This window comes from Scyliorhinus torazame, chromosome 16 (genome assembly GCF_047496885.1).
Source record: "Scyliorhinus torazame isolate Kashiwa2021f chromosome 16, sScyTor2.1, whole genome shotgun sequence".
Classification (NCBI taxonomy): domain Eukaryota; kingdom Metazoa; phylum Chordata; class Chondrichthyes; order Carcharhiniformes; family Scyliorhinidae; genus Scyliorhinus; species Scyliorhinus torazame.
The window spans coordinates 109,519,020-109,539,628 of NC_092722.1; the positions used below are offsets into that span (position 1 = coordinate 109,519,020).

Genomic DNA, 20,609 nt, shown 5'->3' on the forward strand with positions numbered 1-20,609 from the left:
CAGAGACTGCAGCAGTTCAAGAAGGCAACTCACCATCAAGGGCAATTAGAGATGGGCAATAAATGCTGGCCTAGCCAGTGATGTCCAAATCCCACAAAATAATTTTAATATATGACACTAATCATATGACCCAACTAAACAACCCAGAAACATGAACTTCACTTTGACGTTTTATAGCTGATAATTGAAAAGTTCCAATACAAATCATATTCAGCGGCTGTTAAACTGAATGGATAATTGGTTGTGTCTTCCAGTCCAAAATTGGTTTATCGAGTCACATGTTTCAATACTGTTCTACTTAGTGTAATTAATTGATTGGTGCATGCTCAAAACAAGCTGTTAACGACTCATTCATATATTTAGCAAATGAATGCAGTTCATCAAATTAGCAGCTTAATTTAAGAGGTGGATCCCGAATCCTAACATAATTAGATTGTAGCTGCAGAACTGGGAATCTGGATTGCTAACCCACTCTCAACCGGCATTTTGTGCTCAGCTGCATTCCTGGGGATATTTTTGCCCCCTCTTGGCTGGGCCTTGTGGCAGTATTGGTCTCCACCCAAAGGAGGTGGGGAGTAGGAAGCAGAAAGGGCCGCTGATCACGCCCAACAAAACACACTTCACGATAACCATTGCAGAGATCGAGGCGGTCACATGCGAAAAACCTATGGAGCGCAGCGTGGAAGCATAGGAGGAAGGTAGAAGAAAAGGAAAGAAAAGATTGTTTGCAGAATGTACTGAGCTGAACATCCAAACACTGTTAACCATTCAGGATCAACACTTCGGGCCTCAGACATGCCCATCCAAGCCACCGCCTTTAAGTTCAATAGGTCCAAGCGTTTACTTGCTCAAGACAACATGATAGGCCATGTAGGCTTCTGATGCACAAAAAGCAAACTTTTAAATCCCTCTTCAGTAATGCTAGTGATCTGAATGGCTTCTATTGCAGCATTAATCTGTAGTCACGTTGTAACTTGCAATAAAACACACCTGAGGATTTGTGCTCAGCAAAAACTACCTTCAATATTGTGCTGACAAAATGGATACTCTGCAAAATCCTTCTTACTTTACAGCACTTTCAATCATATTTATATTCACCATATGCATTAGGTCTTTGATTCCACATTTGCTACAATCCCTGATGGTTTTGCCATATTCTTTAAAACTACATTGATGTTAGGGAAGAGGAACCGGTGAGAAATTGGTATGCTGCAACCATATTGATAAGACATTATTCTAAACAGGCCAGTTATTCTGAATAGGTTGTGTGGCACTAACACCATGCTAAGTAGAATGGATTCAGAACAACACTCGCAACTAAAACTGGTCATTCACATGCCACTGTGGGCTAGTTCCACCACAATCCTTGTGGCCTGGTATATCCCTCACCCTATCATATACATCAAGCCAGTGAACAAACGCTGGTGTGCATGAGTACATGAATGAGGTACGAACAGGGTGCAGCTATAACACAAGACTACATGCATGATGAACCACTGATGCAGCTTGAGACAGACAGAGCTAAGCAATCCCAAAGATCAAGCATCAGACAGAAGCTCCTGCCACGTCCACTTGTGGTGGACAATTAAACAACTGACAGGAGGAGGCTACTCAAATATCCCCACCAGCAATGTTGGGGCAGCCCAGCACAACTGGGCAAAAGTCGAGGCTGAAGCATTGGCAACCAACTTCAGCCAGACGTGCCGGGTGGATGAACCATATCGGTCTCCTCCTAAGATCCCCCGCCTTTACAGTACTCAGCTATACAATCACACAATGTGCTATCAAGAAATCGTGAGGTAATCTGGATGCAACATTCCTGCTGTATCACTGAAGACTTGTGCCCTAGAACTAGTTAGGGCAAATCAAGCTATTCCAATACAGCTACAACAGTGTCATATACGTAACAATGTGGAAAATTGCCCAGTCCACAAGAATGCAGAACAAATCCAACCCAACAAATCACTGCACTATCAGTCTACTCTCAATCATAGCAGAGTAATGAAGGGTGTTGTTTACAGTGTTATATAGCAGCACTTCCTCAACAATAACCTGCTCATCCTTGCTCAGTTTGGGTTCCGTCAGAAACATTTGGCTTCTGACCTCTTATTACAGCCCTGGATCAACATGAACAAAGAACTAAATTTCAGAGGTTCGGAGAGGTTGACAGCCCACAACATCTAGAGAGTATTTGACCAGGTGGGAACTCCAATAGTTGCAGTAATATCTAGCACAAAGATGATTGTGATTATATAAAGTCAATCATCTCTGTCCCAGGACATAAATGCAGGAGTTCCTCAGGGCAGTGTTGTAGCCACCTGAGTTGGCCACTTCCCGACTTAAAATGGAGAACCGCAAAGGCTGAAGGGAAATTCAGCCAACACAGGCAAAGACTAGCAAATACAGAAATCATGTGTATTGAAACCTGCAAGGAACCAGACAGCACTGAAACCAGCAGCCATCTGCATAGTAATGCAGCAGCCATCTACATAGTAATGTGCGATTCCCAGGCACAATGGCAACAGTTAAGGTAAATAAAGCCAAGCCAGACTCCTCGGCGCCAGCAGGAGCCAAGACAAAGGAAGGCCAACGAACATTTAGGGACCGCCTAGCGACCAGGGAACCGCTCCTGCATTGGAGAAATCGATCCAAGTGATCGGAAAGTAGTCAAATCACTTGGAACTAGGTGCGGGGTCCGCCCCAAAGGGCGGGAAGCCCCTGGGGACTATAAAGTAAAGCCCCCAAGTTCAAATCATCCTTCTTTGGCAGGGTCACTCAGCAACTTGAATCAACCCTTGACAGTGACCTGTCTTGTTGCCTCCAAGCAAATAAGTCTCAAGTCAACGCTCGCTACGAGGTAGGCGCTCCTAGCTACCAGTCCATACCAGCTTTTGAATCCTGCAGACTCAGGACCTGAACGAAAGGCCATTTGTTCCCCTGACCTGGTGGGCCAGTCCGAAGCTAAGTATAGGCCTGTCAGTGATAGAAATAGCCTAGAGAGTAGAGTTTATGCATGAGTAGTGATTTACTGTGTATAATAAATGTGTTTTGATTTGAATCTTACTAATTGGTGTGTTGAGTTATTGATCATCACTTGAACTTGAACCTCGTGGCGGTAACATAAAGATACCTGGCAACTCTAGAGCAAAGGTTATAAAACAGAGCCAATTGAACCAACCAAAGGTTAGCAACAGTGTCCTAGGCCCAACCATCTTCAGCTGCTTTATTACAATGTTGAAAATGGGGATGTTCGCTGATGATTGCACAGTGTTTAAACCATTTGCAACTCCTCAGACACTCCTCAGTCTGCACCCACAAGCAACAAGACATCAACAACACTCGGGCTTGGGCTGATAAGTAAATGGCAAGTAACATGCGCACCAGACAAATACCAAACAATGTCCACCTCCAACAAAATTAAACTGAAACTTCTTCCCAAGACATTCAATGGCATTAGACCAGAAAACCATAATATATCGGAGCAGAATTCGTCCATTTGGTCCATTGAGTCTGCCCTGCCATTCGATCATGGCTGATATGCACCTCATCCCCATTCTCCTGCCCTCTCCCCATAACCCTGATCCCCTTATTAATCAAGAACACCAGGGGCGTCATTCTCCGACCCCCCGCCGGGCTGGAGAATCGGCGGGGGCTGCCGTGAATCCCGCCCCCGCCGGTTGCCGAAGTCTCCGGTACCGGATATTCGGCGGGGGCAGGAATCGCGCCGCGCCGGTTGGCGGGCCCCCCCGCTCGATTCTCTGGCCCGGATGGGCCGAAGTCCCGCCGATAAATTGCCTGTCCCGCTGGCGTGGATTAAACCACCTTTTGAACGGCGGGACAAGGCGGCGCGGGCGGGCTCTGGGGTCCTGGGGGGGCGCAGGGCGATCTGGCCCCAGGGGGGTGCCCCCACTGTGGCCTGGCCCGCGATCGGGGCCCACCGATCCGCGGGCGGGCCTGTGCCGTGGGGGCACTCTTTCCCTTCCGCCTCCGCCACGGTCTCCACCATGGCGGAGGTGGAAGAGACTCCCTCCACTGCACATGCGTGGGAAACTGTCAGCGGCCGCTGACGTTCCCGCGCATGCGCCGCCCGGAGATGTCATTTCCACGCCAGCTGGCGGGGCAACAAAGGCCGTTTCCGCCAGCTGGCGGGGTGGAAATTCCTCCGGCGTCGGCCTAGCCCCTCAATGTTGGGACTCAGCCCCCAAAGATGCGGAGCGTTCCGCACCTTTGGGGCGGCGCGATGCCCGTCTGATTGGCGCCGTTTTGGGCGCCAGTCGGCGGACATCGCGCCGTTTCGGGAGAATTTCGCCCCAGATTTGTGCTTGAAGTGCTGTTACATACTGGGCTACAGACCAAGAGCTGGAATTAGACAGAGTAGCTCTTTCTTAGAACATAAGAACTAGGAGCAGGGTAGGCAATCTAGCTTCTCGAGCCTGCTCCACCGTTCAATACGATCATGGCTGATCTCACCATGGCCCCAACTCCCCCATCCTGCCTGTTCTCCATAACCCTTTAACCCATTACCAATTTAAAATCTGTCTAACTCCTCCTTAAATTGACTCACTCTCCCGACATCTTCCGCACTCTGGGGTAACGAATTCCACAGATTCATGACCCTTACTATCGTTGAATCCCTCACTGTTAACATCCTGATTTGTTACCATTGACCAAAAACTTGGATGAGCCAGAAATAGATCTTGGCTATAAGAACAGATCCAAAGCTGAGTGTTATCTAGCGAGTGACTGACCTCCTGACTCCCCAAAGTAGGTCCACAAATCTTGAGTGTGATGGAATTTTCTCCATTTGCCTAAATAAGTGCAGTTCCAGCAACACTCAGCTCAACATCATCCAGGACAAAACAGACCCTGGCTCTGTGAAGCAACCGTGCTAACCACAGTGCTACCCTGCCACCCCTAGCATGGATAGCACCGATATTTGACAGTGGCCTTTGATTTATGTACAATAAGAAAATCCAAACTTTAAATTATTGGGTTTTTTTGCTTGCATGTCTAAAAACACCAAATTTAGAAGTCTTCATGGAGGGACATCAGTGATACAAAAACATTATAAATGAAGCAGCAACAGTCAAATTGCAAGCAATTAAATTCCTACTAACGTCAATGCGAATATATGAATCTGCTCAGTGTCAACTGAACCTTAAATTGAATCAAAAGATAATGAGGAAAAAATAGCTTTCAAGTTAGAACTTTGAGCGGAAACAAAAAAAAGTAAATAAATAATTACCAATATCAGCCTTTTCTTTTAGTACATCCTTGAAATTGAGACCACTGTTGAGGGTGCATTGCCTGTACTGATGCAAGGCTTCCTTTAGTCCATTCACTCGCAGCTCCTTTCTCTTCGAAGGTTTCAGTGACACAGCCCCAAGGCCCCGTGTCCATGAGCCGAAATCTGAGCATGCCCATTTCATCAGGTCATCCAGCTTCACGACTACTTTCTCCGTCACAGCTACAACTTCATCCTGTAAAACAATACCAGAAACAAAGAAATAGTAACATTACCTTGCTGATCTTGAACGTTACATAGCAGCATCCTTTACATAGGATTTACATTACCGCAACAGGCCACTAGGCTCAACCTGTTCATGCAGGTATTTGTGCTCCATTCGAGCTTCCTCCCGCCTTCCTTCATCTAAATTTATCATCGTAACTCTCTATTTCCTTCTCCCTCATAATGGTCCAGCTTCCCCATAAACGCAACAGTAACCCCTTCAACCACTCCCTGTGCTAGTGAGTTCCACATTCGCACCACTCTTTGGGGAAGAAGTTTCTTCTGAATTCCCCACTGGCTTTCTTAGTGACCATCTTATATTGGTGGTCTCTAGTTATTCGCTTGCCCACGAGGGGAAACATTCTCTCGGCAACCACTCCAGCAAAGCCATTCACAACTTTGAAGGAATCTCGAGTTTACATTTCAGACAATCCAAATTTTCAACTAACCACCAGTTATATATTTACTTAACTGTGAATGTCATAAGCAGCATATCAAAGGCTTCAAAATGAATTTTGTTGATGCTTGAATTAAGATTTCTTAAATCCCTTCCCCAATTTTAACCCATTTGCCCCTTTGCACCTGGAGTTAAAAATATAGAATCGCACAGCACAGGTGGTCATGTGGACCATCTTGACTGTGGTTTAAGGGAGATACCTGATTAGTCCCAATGTCCTACTCTTTGCTCTATAGTCTGGAAGGTTTTTCCCCTTCAAGTATTTACTCAAATCCCCATGGACGTTACTACTCAATCTGATTGCACCACTCTTTCAGGCAGTGCATTCAATTCACAACAGAAATGAGACAGAAATTCTGGGCTGGATTCTCCGCTCCCCTAGCTGTGCGTTTCTCGGCGCCGCGCCATTTGCTGGTGGTGGTATTCTCTACTCCCGCCGCTTGTCAAGAGTTTTTCCCATCGAAGCCACCCCATGCTGCCAGGAAGCCCTCAGGCGGGGCTGTATTGCCGACGGGAACAGGGAGTCCCAACAGCTGGAGAAATCAGGCCTATATTGCTGTCCTGCTTCTACTAGCAATTATATTAAATGTGTTCCCGTCGGTTACTGACACCCCCACCACCTCCATGTTAGTCCCCAACTGAACAGCTGGTTTGTGATGCAGAGCGACGGCAACGGCGCAGGTTCAATCCCCATCCTGACTGAGGTTACTCATGAAGGCCCCGCCTACACAGCCTTGCCCCTCGCCTGACGTGTGGTGATCCTCAGATTAAACCATCACCTCCTCAAAGGGGAAAGCAGCCTATAGTCATCTGGGACTATGGCAACTTTACCGTACCTAGTCCCCAACTGAGAGAATGGTGCATGAAATCTAAATCTGTAATAAACCATTCAAAAGTGCAGTGAGCAGCACAGGGTGACCTTCCTTCCAGATTTTCCTTTCACCCTCTTAAGCTACATCGCCACCAGACAGCACAGCTGATCAGAGAAAATGAGACAGCATCTATCGCTCTGGAGCACAGTCAGTGCATCATCACAGTGTGCCCCTCTGCAGAATTAACTCTTTTCTCAGTATATTTTGACCAGGAATGTCATGAAAATGAGCTGGGGCGGCACGATGACACAGTGGTTAGCACTGCTGCCTCACAGTGCCAGGGATTGGGGTTCAATTCCGGCCTTGGATAACTGTATGGAGTTTGCACTTTCTCCTCGTGTCTGTGTGGGTTTCCTCCGGGTGCTCCGGTTTTCTCCCACAGTCCGAAGATATGCAAGTTAGGTTGATTGGCCATGCTAAGTTGCCTCTTAGTGTCCAAAGGGTAGGAGAGGTTATGGAGCTATGGGGATAGGGCGGGAATGTGGGTCTAGATAGGGTGTTCTTTCGAAGGTTCGGTGCAGACCCAATGGGCCGAATGGTCTCCTTCTGTACTGTAGGGATTCAATGGATTCTAAGACCAACCAGCAACCTTAAGAGCTGGAAAGAGCAATGGTGCCAAGCTAATATTTTGCTCAAATTTGCAAAAAGGATTAGCGAGGCAAAATTCTACTGGCAGAATAAGAATCAAATGCAAACATTTGGTTAATGCAGGTTCAGATAATTAATGTAAACAAGATCTGTGTAATCTTAGTATCAACTGTTAGTGTGATAGTTTGTGTATTATGCTCAGAAGGTCAATGGACAAGGTTTAAAAGACATTCTACAGGCGTACGTTGGAAAGGTTTCAAACATATAAACTTTCTGACTTGTTTTTAAAAACATTTTGAGAATCCTTCTAGTCTAATTACAGGCTTCCATGCTGCATGGCTGATATTTCTAACATGCCTATGATTTAGCAAAAAGTATGGACTGAATATTTGCCTTTCATTGTTGGGAGTATTGAACCGAGATTATTCCGACTGTCATTTAAATTCTAACTCTCTTCCCTCCCTAAATAATCCAAGTTCTTCTTTTCTAATAAAGAAAGCTAAAGATCCCAATTAAACATGTAAATTGATTGCCCACTCACACTGCAAACACAATCAATACTTAAAGTTGTTTTAAAAAAGCTCACCCTTTGATGTGGTGGGGATGTTCAGAACCAGGGTCACAGTCTGAGGATATGGGATAGACCATTTAGGTCAGAGATAAGGAGGAATGTCTTCACCCGTACCAGCCTCCCCGAACAGGCGCCGGAATGTGGCGACTAGGGGCTTTTCACAGTAACTTCATTTGAAGCCTACTTGTGACAATAAGCGATTTTCATTTCATTTTTTCACCCAGAGAGTGGTGAGCCTGTGGAATTTGTTACCACAGAAAGTAGTTGAGGCCAAAGCATTGTATGTTTTCCAGAATCAGTTTGACATAGCACTTTGGGCGAAGGGGCTGAAAGGATATGGGGGGGAATGCAGGATCAGGCTATTGAATCGGATGATCAGCCATGATCACAATGAATGGCGGAGCAGGCTCCAAGTGCCGAATAGCCTCCTCCTGCTCCTATTTTCTGGGTTTCTATGTTTAATCGATGATGAAACACAATGCCTGTATTAGTTTGCAGAAATAGGATCTGTGGCATAAAGCCAGGATACAGGAAACATGTCAAACATAAAAGGCATTTTTCAGGTTTTGTTATCCATTTTGAACCTTTTGTTGTTGGATAATTTGTTTGAATTCTGTTCCATACTTACTGCCTTGATGAACACATCTGCTAGCTGTGTAGGCAGAAATGCTTGTAATATGAGAATGTGAAAACAATCACTTCCCGAAGTTCATCAAATCAACTTTCATGCCAGAGTTACCAGATGCTTATCCAAATGCAATTTTTAACAGTGGGCTTAGAGACCAAGTAAAAGCTAAAGTCGTACTTTATGCCTGAAGCCAAGAATGTTTTTTAAGTATTAGATTTAAATGTCTTGCTATATATATATATATATTAAAATCGTCCCCGGATACAAAGAAGGAAACAAATGTAGCAGCACCTAAAGATTTATTAGTGCTTGTAAATCATAAGAACAAAGGTTAAAGAGATTGCTCGATATAACAGACGGTACAAGAGCTGCATCAAAAGATTGCCAAAATGCTTTTCGCTTTAGTGAAAGCATTTAATCCTCATCTTAAAAGATAGAAAAGTAATAGTTCAGCACACAGTGTATAATTTTTCAGGTAATCATATTACAAGAAACTTTGCATGTCACTAAAATGCCAGCAAATTTTACAATAAAACGTCGCTTACAGTTAGTGGTGAAATTGTATGCACCCATCCATATAATAATGTTAGTTAATGTATGGTTTGGTCTGTTCAACCCTTTGATAAACCAGCTAGCAAAAGAAAGAAAATCTGTCATGCTGAGAATGTTTCAGTCTGTTGCCTCATGAGGTCACCGAAAGAATTCCTCAGGTCAAAACAGATTAGTACACCTGCTTCACTGTCTATTGAATTACTGACCTGGCAGCTTGAGAAATTATGCCGGCTGGAAAGAGTAAAGCCTTTATGTAAGTGACTATCTAGTAATTCATATTCTCCAAAAAAAATTAGATTTCCAATGCTTTTTTTTGTTTTAAATTTTAAGTACCCAATTCTTTTTCTTCCCCCCCCCCCCAATTAAGGGGCAATTTAGTGAGGCCAATCCACCTACCCTGGACATCTTTGGGTTGTGGGGGTGAGACCCACGCAGACACGCGGAGAATGTGCAAACTCTTAGATTTCAATGTTATTCGTGTTTTTAATTCAATTAGTAAATAAGTGCACAATCCAGGAATGTGATAAATCAACATTAAACTTTACCGTTTAACATTAGAAACCCCAGTAAATATATTAAATATGAATGGCATAGGCATTTTGAACTTATTTTAAGAGTGATCATACAACGCGTCATCACCAACTGATTTGCACTAGCTCCAATTATGTGACTACAATTGCCTGATAAGGTCACGACACCAGACTGCACAATAGCATTTCTTTTTAAAAAGCTACATCTGAAACCGTAGCAAAATTAGAAAAAAGACATAAGCAAACTGCATTAAAATATATTTATAGTTGCGTTTTCTTTTCTTGTCCACAGTTCTCTCCAGATGGCACCAGCTACCCACTTATTCAAATTACCATTCATCATTTTCTATCTTGGAACAGTGACTACACTTCAAAAGTAGTTAATTGGTTGTCTAGCGGTTTGTGAAATGCTGAGGTTGTGAAAGGTATAAGATTTTCTTTCTTTTGCTAGCTGATTTATCAAAGGATCGAACAGGCCAAGCCATTAACTAACATTATTTTATGGATGGATGGATACAATTTTGCTGCTAACTGTAAGCGACATTATAAAGTTTACTGCCGTTTTGTTGATATGATTAGCTGAAAATTATACACTGCGCTAAACTATTGTTTCTTTTCTATCTTTGAAGTTGGGGATTGGATGCTTTCGCTAAATAAAGGAAAATGTATTTTGGCAATCTTTGATTCAGCTTTTGCACCGTCTGCTATATCAAGCAATCACTTTCAGTCTCTGTTCGTATGATGGTTGTGAGAAGGTGCTGCATAATCACAAGTCACTTTGGCGTGCGTGAAGCTGGACAATGAGTGGCAGCACACTGTTTAACTGCAGGAGGCATCGGCACTCAGCCTGTCCCCATTCTCACCCAAAATCCATGCGCACGCCTTTGAGCAGATGTCACTGGATAACTGTTGGTGGCGGTGGCCTGAACAGTTTTTCACCTTCAAACCCCAGAGCTCAAGGCCATTAGTGGCCCTTCACTGTGATTGGCTAGCTCAGCACAGGTCGGGGGGGGGGGGGGGGGGGGGGTGGTGGATTATTTGCTTTTAAGAAGCGATTCTGCACCTGGAGGTTTGGAAAAGGCTGGTGGGGAAACCTGCAATCGAAAACAACAACTTGAGATAGAGGCCTTTATCCAATAGATCACTTGGGAGACTTTGCCATATTATCAGTGCTATTTGATTACATACACTGTAGTATCATACAGCACAAGAGGCCATTCAGTCCATTGTGTTCTTTACTATGTGGATACCCATGTATCAGTCAGTGCAGTTGACTGCACTTCTTGTAACCCGAGTTGGCAGCACTCAGGAACAGTGAGCACCAGTCTTACTGGGCTGCGTGTCAAGGAACCTCAGGGTCACAGATGTAAAGTTTAAATCGCTACTCTCATTAACCTGCATCTATCTCAAGTTGCCGACACTAACAGATCGCAAAGTTTGTGATTGAGAATTTCTCTACCAGCCCTTTCCAAACCTCCAGGCCTACAATGTTCACACCAGAAAAATATCAACAGGCCGTTGCATCAAGTTGCCTGGACTTTGAGGCTCTGGGACACAGGGCTCAAACATGGATCATGAGATTTGGAAACCTCCTACACTGGCAGCTTTTAGTCATGACCATGTACTGTTCTGCAACAGATGCATGCTAATGCTTGGCATTTTAAGTCATGTGGATCCTTGTTTACAACTTATTTTGATTAGCTTAGCAACTCACCAGTGTTGCATTCCAATTTTGGTCAGTGCTGTTAAAAGGACTTGAAAAATATAAGGTAACAAAACTCGCACTGACCACAGATATAATCCTTGCACCTTTGTACGCAAACATAAAAACATACCAGAACACTCAATGCACCCTGGATCAACGCCAAAGGAAACTTAAATTGATCTTCTAGAAAATCTTGTACTCTTAAGAGAACACTGTGTAACCTTCGCAACCCAGTCATTTCACAGGTAAAGTTAAGTAAAGCACTGCAAAAACTAATTAGAGCCCTACTAGTGAATTCACAATACTATTTGAGGACAGAATGGTTTATGAGTATTTGATAACTTAAAAACAGTCAGATGCTTGGCACTAAAGTTAAGCTCTTTTTCCCTCTCTCCCGTCCTCCTGAACAAACAATCATGATATTTTACTTTTTCTGAAAGCACGCTTTTAAAGCATCTTTAAAAATACACATGGCAGCGTAAGGACTGCAAATGTACTTTTACCAATGTAAATTTCATTCTGAGGCATTTATTTTCCTGGTACTTTCTACAGGGTTGTTCATAACCATTAAACATCATAATATTGCCCTTTATTTGAATTGATGTTATTGTTTCCCCTACTACACCTTATTTAAAAGTTGTTTAAACGTATCTTCAGTTATTGCCTTCACTGTGACTGACCCAATTTAAATTAGCCTCAAGGTACAGTGGTTAGCACTGCTGCCTCGCAGCTCTAGGGACCCGGATTCAATCCCGGCTTCGGGTGAATGTCCGTGTGAGTTTGCACTTTCTCCCCGTATCTGGGTGGGTTTCCTCCAGGTGCTCCGGTTTCCTCCCACAGTCCAAAGATGTGCAGGTTAGGAGAATTGGCCATGCTAAATTGCCCCTTCGTGTCCAAAAAGATTAGCTGGAGTTACTGGGTTACGGGAATAGGGTGGGGGTGTGGGCTTAAGTTTAAGTAAGTTGCTCTTTCCAAGAGCCAGTGTAGACTTGATGGGCCGAATGGCCTCCTTCTGCACTGTGTCTATGATACACTATGCAGGCAACACTGCTTGCTAGATTTAAATTCTAAGATAGACAAGTGACCCCGGGAAGGGGGGGGGGGGGGTTATTGCAGTTTTCCTATTACTGTATTCAAAGCAGTTGACATTATTCAAATAATTGGCATATTAAATGAAAAAGCATTAATGCTCTCAGTATCAGAACAGTGCTTATAATTATAAGAAATGCAAAACTTGGAAAAAATGTTGCCAAAAATATACGGTACTGTATTTCAGATTTGCATAACTGTATTAATTAGATTTGATCCCCTTTGGGGACCGCGCGACATTACTATGCTGCACACTGAAGATGAACTACAATTTATTCAGCTTTGCTGGAATAGTCTGCCTTTATTAATACTGAATATTTATACCAGATTTAATATGCAGGCACAATTAGCACCTCATGATTCAAAGCACAGCATTAAATAGGTAGATTAGAGTATACGCAATTTTTCAACAAAAAAAGTCTGATTAAGAAAATATGAGCAAGTACATACAAGCATTGTATAACATGCAGCCATAGCTGGCAGGAGTCCATTCAGCCTGCCGGGCCTGTGTCAGCTCCTTGACAAATCTACCCATTTAGTATCACTCATTAGATCACAAGAATTACGTGGAGTAGGCCATTCAGCCCCTCGAGCCTGCTCTACCATTCAATAAGATAATGGCCGATCTGATTGCAGCTTTAATGCCACATATCCCGCTTGTAAAATCTGTCTCTAACTCGGCCTTGAATATATTCAATGACCCAGCCTCCACTGCTTTCTGGAAGAGAATTCCAAATACCAACGACCCTCAGAGAAGAAATTCCTCCTCACCTCCATCTTAAATAGGAGACACATTATTTTGAGACTGTGTCCCCTAGGTCTAGGTTCCCCCACTGGATGAAGTACCTCCTCAGCATGCACACTATCAGGCTTCTTCAGAATCTTTCAAAAAATCACCTCTCACTCTTCTAAACTCCAATGAGTATAGGCTAAACCTTTCCTCGTAAGACAAACTCATCATCCCAGGAATTAGCTCCATGAACCTTCTCTCAACCCAAGTACATCCTTCCTTCATAAGGATACCAACACTGCCCACATACATTCTAGGTCTTCCTCCTACTCTTTACGATAGATCTGTGTTTATTTTCAAAACTACTCTTGAGTCTGCTTCTGCCACATTTCCAGTCAATGTGTACCTCACTGTGTAAAGGATATCCACCCCCCCCCCCCCCCCCCGCACCCCTCAACTCTTCCTGCTGAGTATGTCACGTTCTCAAAATTTAACCAATTTGACCAAAGCCTTTCAGCTTCCCGCATGCGATCACATCTTGTAGCATTTACCTCGGAGATATATGGCGATATTTGTCTCGGAGGTATATGACGATATTCACCTCGGAGGTATATGGCGATATTTGCCTCAGAGGTACATGTCGATATTTGTCTAAGAGGTACATGTCGATATTTGTCTCAGAGGTACATGTCAATGTTTGTCTCAGAGGTACATGGCGTATTTGCCTCGGAGGTACATGCCGATATTTGCCTCAGAGGTACATGCCGATATTTGCCTCGGAGGTACATGCCAATATTTGCCTCGGAGGTACATGGTGTATTTGCCTCGGAGGTACATGCTGATATTTGCCTTGGAGGTATGTGGCGATATTTGCCTCAGAGGTATATGACGATATTTGCCTCAGAGGTATATGCCGATATTTGCCTCGGAGGTATATGGCGATATTTGCCTCGGGGGTATATGCTGATATTTACCTCGAAGGTACATGGCGATATTTGCCTCAGAGGTACATGTCGATATTTGTCTCAGAGGTACATGTCGATATTTGTCTCAGAGGTACATGGCGTATTTGCCTGGGAAGTACATGCCGATATTTGCCTCGGAGGTACATGCGGATATTTGCCTCAGAGGTACATGGTGTATTTGCCTCGGAGGTACATGTCGATATTTGCCTTGGAGGTATGTGGCGATATTTGCCTCAGAGGTATATGGCGATATTTGCCACAGAGGTATGTGGCGATAATTACCTCAGAGGCGTATGGCGATATTTGCCACGGAGGTAAATGCCGATATTTACCCCGTAGGTATATGGCGATATTTGCCGCGGAGGTATGTGGCGATAATCACCTCAGAGATATGTGGCGATATTTGCCTCGGAGGTACATGCCGATATTTGCCTCGGAGGTACATGGCGTATTTGCCTCGGAGATACGTGCCGATATTTGCCTCGGAGATATGTGGCGATATTTGCCTCAGAGGTATGTGCCGATATTTGCCTTGGAGGTATATGGCGATATTTGCCTCGGAGGTATATGGCAATATTTACCTCGGAGGTATATGGCAATATTTACCTCAGAGGTATATGCCGATATTTACTTTGGAGGTATATGCCGATATTTGCCTCAGAGGTACATGTCGATAATTGTCTCAGAGGTACATGTCGATATTTGTCTCAGAGGTACATGGCGTATTTGCCTCAGAAGTACATGCCGATATTTGCCTCGGAGGTACATGCGGATATTTGCCTCAGGGGTACATGGTATATTTGCCTCGGAGGTACATGCCGATATTTGCCTTGAAGCTATGTGGCGATATCTGCCTCAGAGGTATATGGCGATATTTGCCGCGGAGGTATGTGGCGATAATTACCTCAGAGGCACATGGAGATATTTGCCTCGGAGGTATATGGAGATATTTGCCTCGGAGGTACATGGCAATATTTGCCTCGGAGGTACATGCCGATATTTGTCTCAGAGGTACATGGCATATTTGCCTGGAAGGTACATGCAAATATTTGCCTCAGAGGTACATGCTGATATTTGTCTCAGAGGTACATACCATATTTGCCTCGGAGGTACATGGCGATATTTATCTCGGAGGTATATGGCGATATTTACCTTGGAGGTATATGGAGATATTTGCCTCGGAGGTACATGCCGATATTTGCCTCGGAGGTATATGGTGATATTTGCCTCGGAGGTACCTGCCGATATTTGCCTTGGAGATACATGCCAATATTTGTCTTGGAGGTAAATGCCAATATTTGCCTCGGAGGTACATGCTGATATTTGCCTCGGAGGTACATGGCATAATTGCCTCGGAAGTACATGCCGATATTTGTCTCAGAGGTACATGGCGATAGATTCTGGGATGGTTGGAATATCTGACTCGATACCATGGTCTGACCCATGTTGCTCAATGGTCTTTCCCCCCAACTGCCCCACTCCCCGTTTGATTTACGCATGCCGTGAAACCATAACTGGAATGTTTAAAAAGGGATCCAAAATGAATTCAAACGCTAGAATGTTAGATTTAGAATTGAAATTGTACATCCAACATACAGCAGATGTATCGATAACATTTGTGCTTACGATGGAGAAAATATTTGATTTACTTTTGAATGTCAGTATTTACAGAAATTATTTTCAATCCATTGTAGACTTAATGGGACTGCAACCATGTCCTTACATTAAAAGGGGCCCTTCTGCCTTATGCCCAAAGATGTGTAGGTTAAGTGGATGGGCCATGCAAAATTGCCCCTTAGTGTGCAAAGGTGTGGAGGTTAAGTGAGGTGCTTGCAGGGATAGGGGCGGGTCTAGGTAGGGTGCTCTTTCAGAGGATTGGTAGACTCGATGGGCCGAACGGCCTCCTTATGCACTGTAGGGATTCAATGGAAATTAACACACTTTTGCGATTGTTATTTACAGTTTTTAAAAGGAGCCATTGATTTATTTTGGGCTTTTAAAAAAAACTTCAAAATGAACTTGGAATGACTCGGCAATTAGCTGTTCCTGGGCAGAGAGATGGTGTAATATGAAGGAGGGAACAACGCGAGACAGGCTGACAAGAATCCACAGCGCACCTACTGATGTGTGACAACTGCCTCGGCGTATTTATTAATGGGAGTCTGGTACTGGGCTCAGTGGATGTTGGTGTGAGTTTCTCTGGGCGCTGGGCCAGGCTGAGGATCAGTGCTAATGAATGACTAACTCTGGCCAGAAGGGAAATGACATCAGCGGGCGTGAAGTTAGACAGCCTGGAAACTACAACCTGCTCCTCGCCGTGCTGTGTGATTGTGGAGTACACAAACTATTTGCATAAATGGAAGGTCCTGGCCAAAACTTCCAGCTCACACAGAATCTCAGCATATGATTGAGGAGTTTCCGGGCAATGTTAACTGGAAGTTAATCATTAAGAGCAACATTTTGGTCCTTGACTCAAGTATCAGAAATTGGAGATCATCACAATTTTAATCACAATCCTATACACACATCGACATGCAAACATAAGTAATCACACACATATGTAATCACAAACTACACACATGTAATCACACACGTGGCACGTAACCAAACACAACACACATGTAATGACACATCCATGTAATCACACACATATAACACATGTGACACACATGCAATGACACACATGTAATTACACACATCATATAATTACAGAATCCCTACAGTGCAGAAGGTCATTCGTCCTATCGGGTCCGCACCGACCCTCTGAAAGAGCACCCTACTTAGGGTCAGGCTCTGTAATCCAGTAACCCCATCTAACCTTTTGGACATGTAATCACACCCATTCACGTGTAGATTTGCATATGGGTACACACATGCCCATTTATATTACATCTACATTGAACCGATGGGCAATGTTTTCAATCCATTGAAGGTCACAGAGCGACTTCCTCGAGTTTATTTAGTTGAATAAACGCGCGATTATCATTGAGAAAACTGCTTGTGGGCGTCCTGGTCGCCTGTGAGGGAGGGGCCAGGGTCAAATGCGAAAAATAAACTGTGGCATTCGCAAAGATATTGCAGCCTGCCCCATAAGCTAATAGTTTTCAGCTGCTTAGCATAACGGGGCGGGGGAGAGGGAGAAAGAGAGAACTCACTGGGTCTGTGATCGTTATTGGACTCTGTTTCCAGCTCAGTAAACCGCGTCAAGTAATGAATTTCCAAAAACAAATAAGGGGGTGGGAGAGAGAGAGAGATGCACATGAACAGTTAAGACATGGGGAGAAGGGTAAAGTAGAAAAGTCACAAGTGTGTTTTTGTAATAAACGGGCAACAATGTATTTCATAATTATCTGCAGGGCAATGGACGAGGTTGGGATATAACCTGAAACTAAATAGTATCAAATGTCGGTTTACAAGTATTTCCTCGATTATGAAGGAAAAGCAACAAAAGAAGCGATATGAGGTTTTAATTGCTTCTAAACCTGTTGCAGATTTTTTTTTAAAAAGGGTAATTTGACACGACCAGCCTTTCAGAATACACAATTAAACTCTAGCGTGCAGACCAGAGATGTTTCCAATGCAATCAGTGCCTCTAGTGTTTACAATGCAATACTGGGATCGGCAGCTCTCGCCCCAGGTCAGCAGACTGGAAAAATGCAGCTTTTAAAAAATATATATATTTATATATTTTTTAAAAACGCAAGTCTATTTACACCTCGCTTTAAAACAAGAACTTTCAATGCCTAACAATCCATCATCGATGTTCACACACATTACAGAGCACAGACGTATAGAGGCTCCCCCCGCTGGTCTTTTTAATGTATTTATATGGTAACCGAATCCGATTTGGATTTTTTTTTTAAATAATGAAAAGTTATTTAAAGATTTGCGTCATTGCATGGAAAATTGAGAGAGGCTGGTCTTCTTGGCACACTAACAGCTTTTTTCTCTCTCTCTCGTTTGGATGTTTACATGGAAAGACTAGGGTGTTCATTACCCACTGTAAAAAGGCACATAGATATAACATGCTGACAATCCCCTCCAAAAAAATACAAATCAGTCTGCCTTTGCAGCATGACACTGCCCTGTCTCAAGACATCCACGATGCTCTGGGCTTTTCAATGTATCCATTCTATACCTGTCCCTTTTCACCCAGTTACACGCCTTCATAAGAGTGCCTTTGATCTCATCAACCGTTTCGTAATTTCCGCCCTCTAGTACAAGTTAAATATTTTTAATCACACTGTGCCGCCCCCCCCCCCCCCCTCCCTCCCCTCCCTTCAAGGCAGAGAACGAGCTGAATATAGCCCAAACGACAAGGGCACGCTAATAAAATCCCCACTCCCTTAGCTTTTACAGTGTGCAAACATTTCTATAAATATTTACTTTTGAGTTCGTGGCGAGCAAATCTTTCAAAAGGCAAAGAAAAAAAAGTTACACAAGCTCATATTTCACAAAACCTGCAACATCTATTTTAAATATCTACACAACATAGATCTTAGGAAGTGAAGCAGGGTCATCACCTCTCCGTGGCCGACCAACCTTCCTCCGGGTGTATCTTCTGGGAGAAAGTAGAGCTTGGAGCTGGACAGAAGTTGCTTGTTGTTTCTCTCTTCCCACAACAGCTGGAGTTCTGCTATGCAAATCGGAGCCCCTGGCTTACACCGTACAAAGAAAAAGTCTCCGAGGGAGAGGATTCTTGATCTGCCTTCGAGACGGAATTTGAAAGCTTTGTAGAAAATGTAGGCACCGTGTAAACCGCACGGAGAACCGACCCACTGCATATAGGAGAAGAATGTTTTTTTTAAAAAAGCAATTATTAATAAATATTGAAAAAAAAAAATCAACCTTTTTATAGGGAGAGGGAGAGATGGACTGCTGAGAAAAATTTGCTTTGAGCAAGCAAAAAATATGTTTGGAAGAATTTCTGAAGTTTTAGGTCGTAGCTTTTAAAATTATTTTTAAAACTTTAACACCTTATTGACAAGTGATTAAGAAGGGGAGGCAGTTAGAGTGGTTTGGAGAGCAGTGGGACAGAAATAGCAGAAAGCAGTTTAATACCTTGACAGAGTCCGGCTCCATATCGCCTGCTCAATTGATTGAAATGGACATTCTGAGCTCCCAAACTTGGCTTGAATGAATGTGCCAGGTCCTGGCAGCTGCGAGGAGCTCTCACAGGAAGGTGCAGAGATGCTGCAAGATCCAATTCATCTCTTTCTCCGCCCTTGCCAGCCTCTCTATCCCCGCTGTCTGCAGCTCATTTTTGCAATCTCTCACACCCCCCTCCCCACTTCTCCTCTAAACATGTCAACCATCTCCAAAACTGCAACAACAACAAAACAGCACTTAAAGTCCCACTGTTTTAATTTATTATTATGTTTGCAAAGTGAGTTGCCACTCTGGTTAAACCAGCTCAGTGGAAGGATTGGGGGTTGCATTGCAGCCAGCTCAGCTTGGCTCTGTATGTCAGCGAGTAAAAGGGGAGTCCCCCCTCCCCAAATGAGGATGGGTACTTTAACCAGTACCGGTTAACCCGGCCTCCAGAGGGCTCTACCGTCCTGCAAGGACCTTGCAACCTTACGTCAGCGCGCGCCCGCGGAGGAGGGGGGTTCCCGCAGCGACGGAGGCGCGCACGTACACGAGCGCACACCCGCCTATCTCTCTCACTCTCCAAGAACGATTTGCACAGAAACGATGAAAGTGAAAACCCCTGGGGAAATGACAGGAGGGTTGAAGTCCCCACCATCCGGAATGCTGCTGCGGGACCTTGCTGTCCATTACTTTTCTTCGGTTGCCGGTCCAGGGACGCCTGCATTGCACAGCTGCTGTCAGTCCCGGATGCATAACACTGCAATACTCAGCTGCTGGCAGTCCCGGGTGCACTGCATTGCTCAGCTGCCGGGTGTACTGCATTACTCAGCTCCTGCCAGTCCCGGGTGCATTGCTCAGCTCCTGGCAGTCCCGGTGCACCGTACTGCTCAGCTGCTGGCAGTCCCGGGTGCACTGTATTGCTCAGCTGCTGGCAGTCCCGGGTGCGCTGCATTGCTCAGCTGCTGGCAGTCCCGGGTGCGCTGCATTGCTCAGCTGCTGGCAGTCCCGGGTGCACTGCATTGCTCAGCTGCTGGCAGTCCCGGGTGCACTGCATTGCTCAGCTGCTGCCAGTCCCGGGTGCACTGCATTGCTCAGCTGCTCAGTCCCGGGTGCACTGCATTGCTCAGCTGCTGGCAGTCCCGGGTGCACTGCATTGCTCAGCTGCTCAGTCCCGGGTGCACTGCATTGCTCAGCTGCTGTCAGTCCCGGGTGCATTGCACTGCATTGCTCAGCAGTTGTAATTCCCGGGTGCACTGCATTGCTCAGCTGCTGCCAGTCCTGGGTGCAGTGCACTGCATTGCTCAGCAGTTGTAATTCCCGGG

General features: G+C 44.5%; 1 protein-coding gene across 1 annotated transcript in view; it reads right to left on the minus strand.

Moving 5' to 3' along the window:
* The window catches only part of arid5b (AT-rich interaction domain 5B), a 180,449-nt gene extending 160,934 nt beyond the window's left edge, over positions 1 to 19,515 (minus strand). The window contains exons 1-3 of the mRNA XM_072478825.1: positions 19,258 to 19,515; positions 18,720 to 18,974; positions 5,246 to 5,480 (exon numbers count right to left, since the gene is read on the minus strand). Coding sequence (XP_072334926.1) covers positions 5,246 to 5,480; positions 18,720 to 18,974; positions 19,258 to 19,278 — 511 coding nt within the window. The 5' untranslated portion in view covers positions 19,279 to 19,515. The remainder of the gene's footprint in view (positions 1 to 5,245; positions 5,481 to 18,719; positions 18,975 to 19,257) is intronic.
* Between the last annotated feature and the right edge of the window lie 1,094 nt (positions 19,516 to 20,609).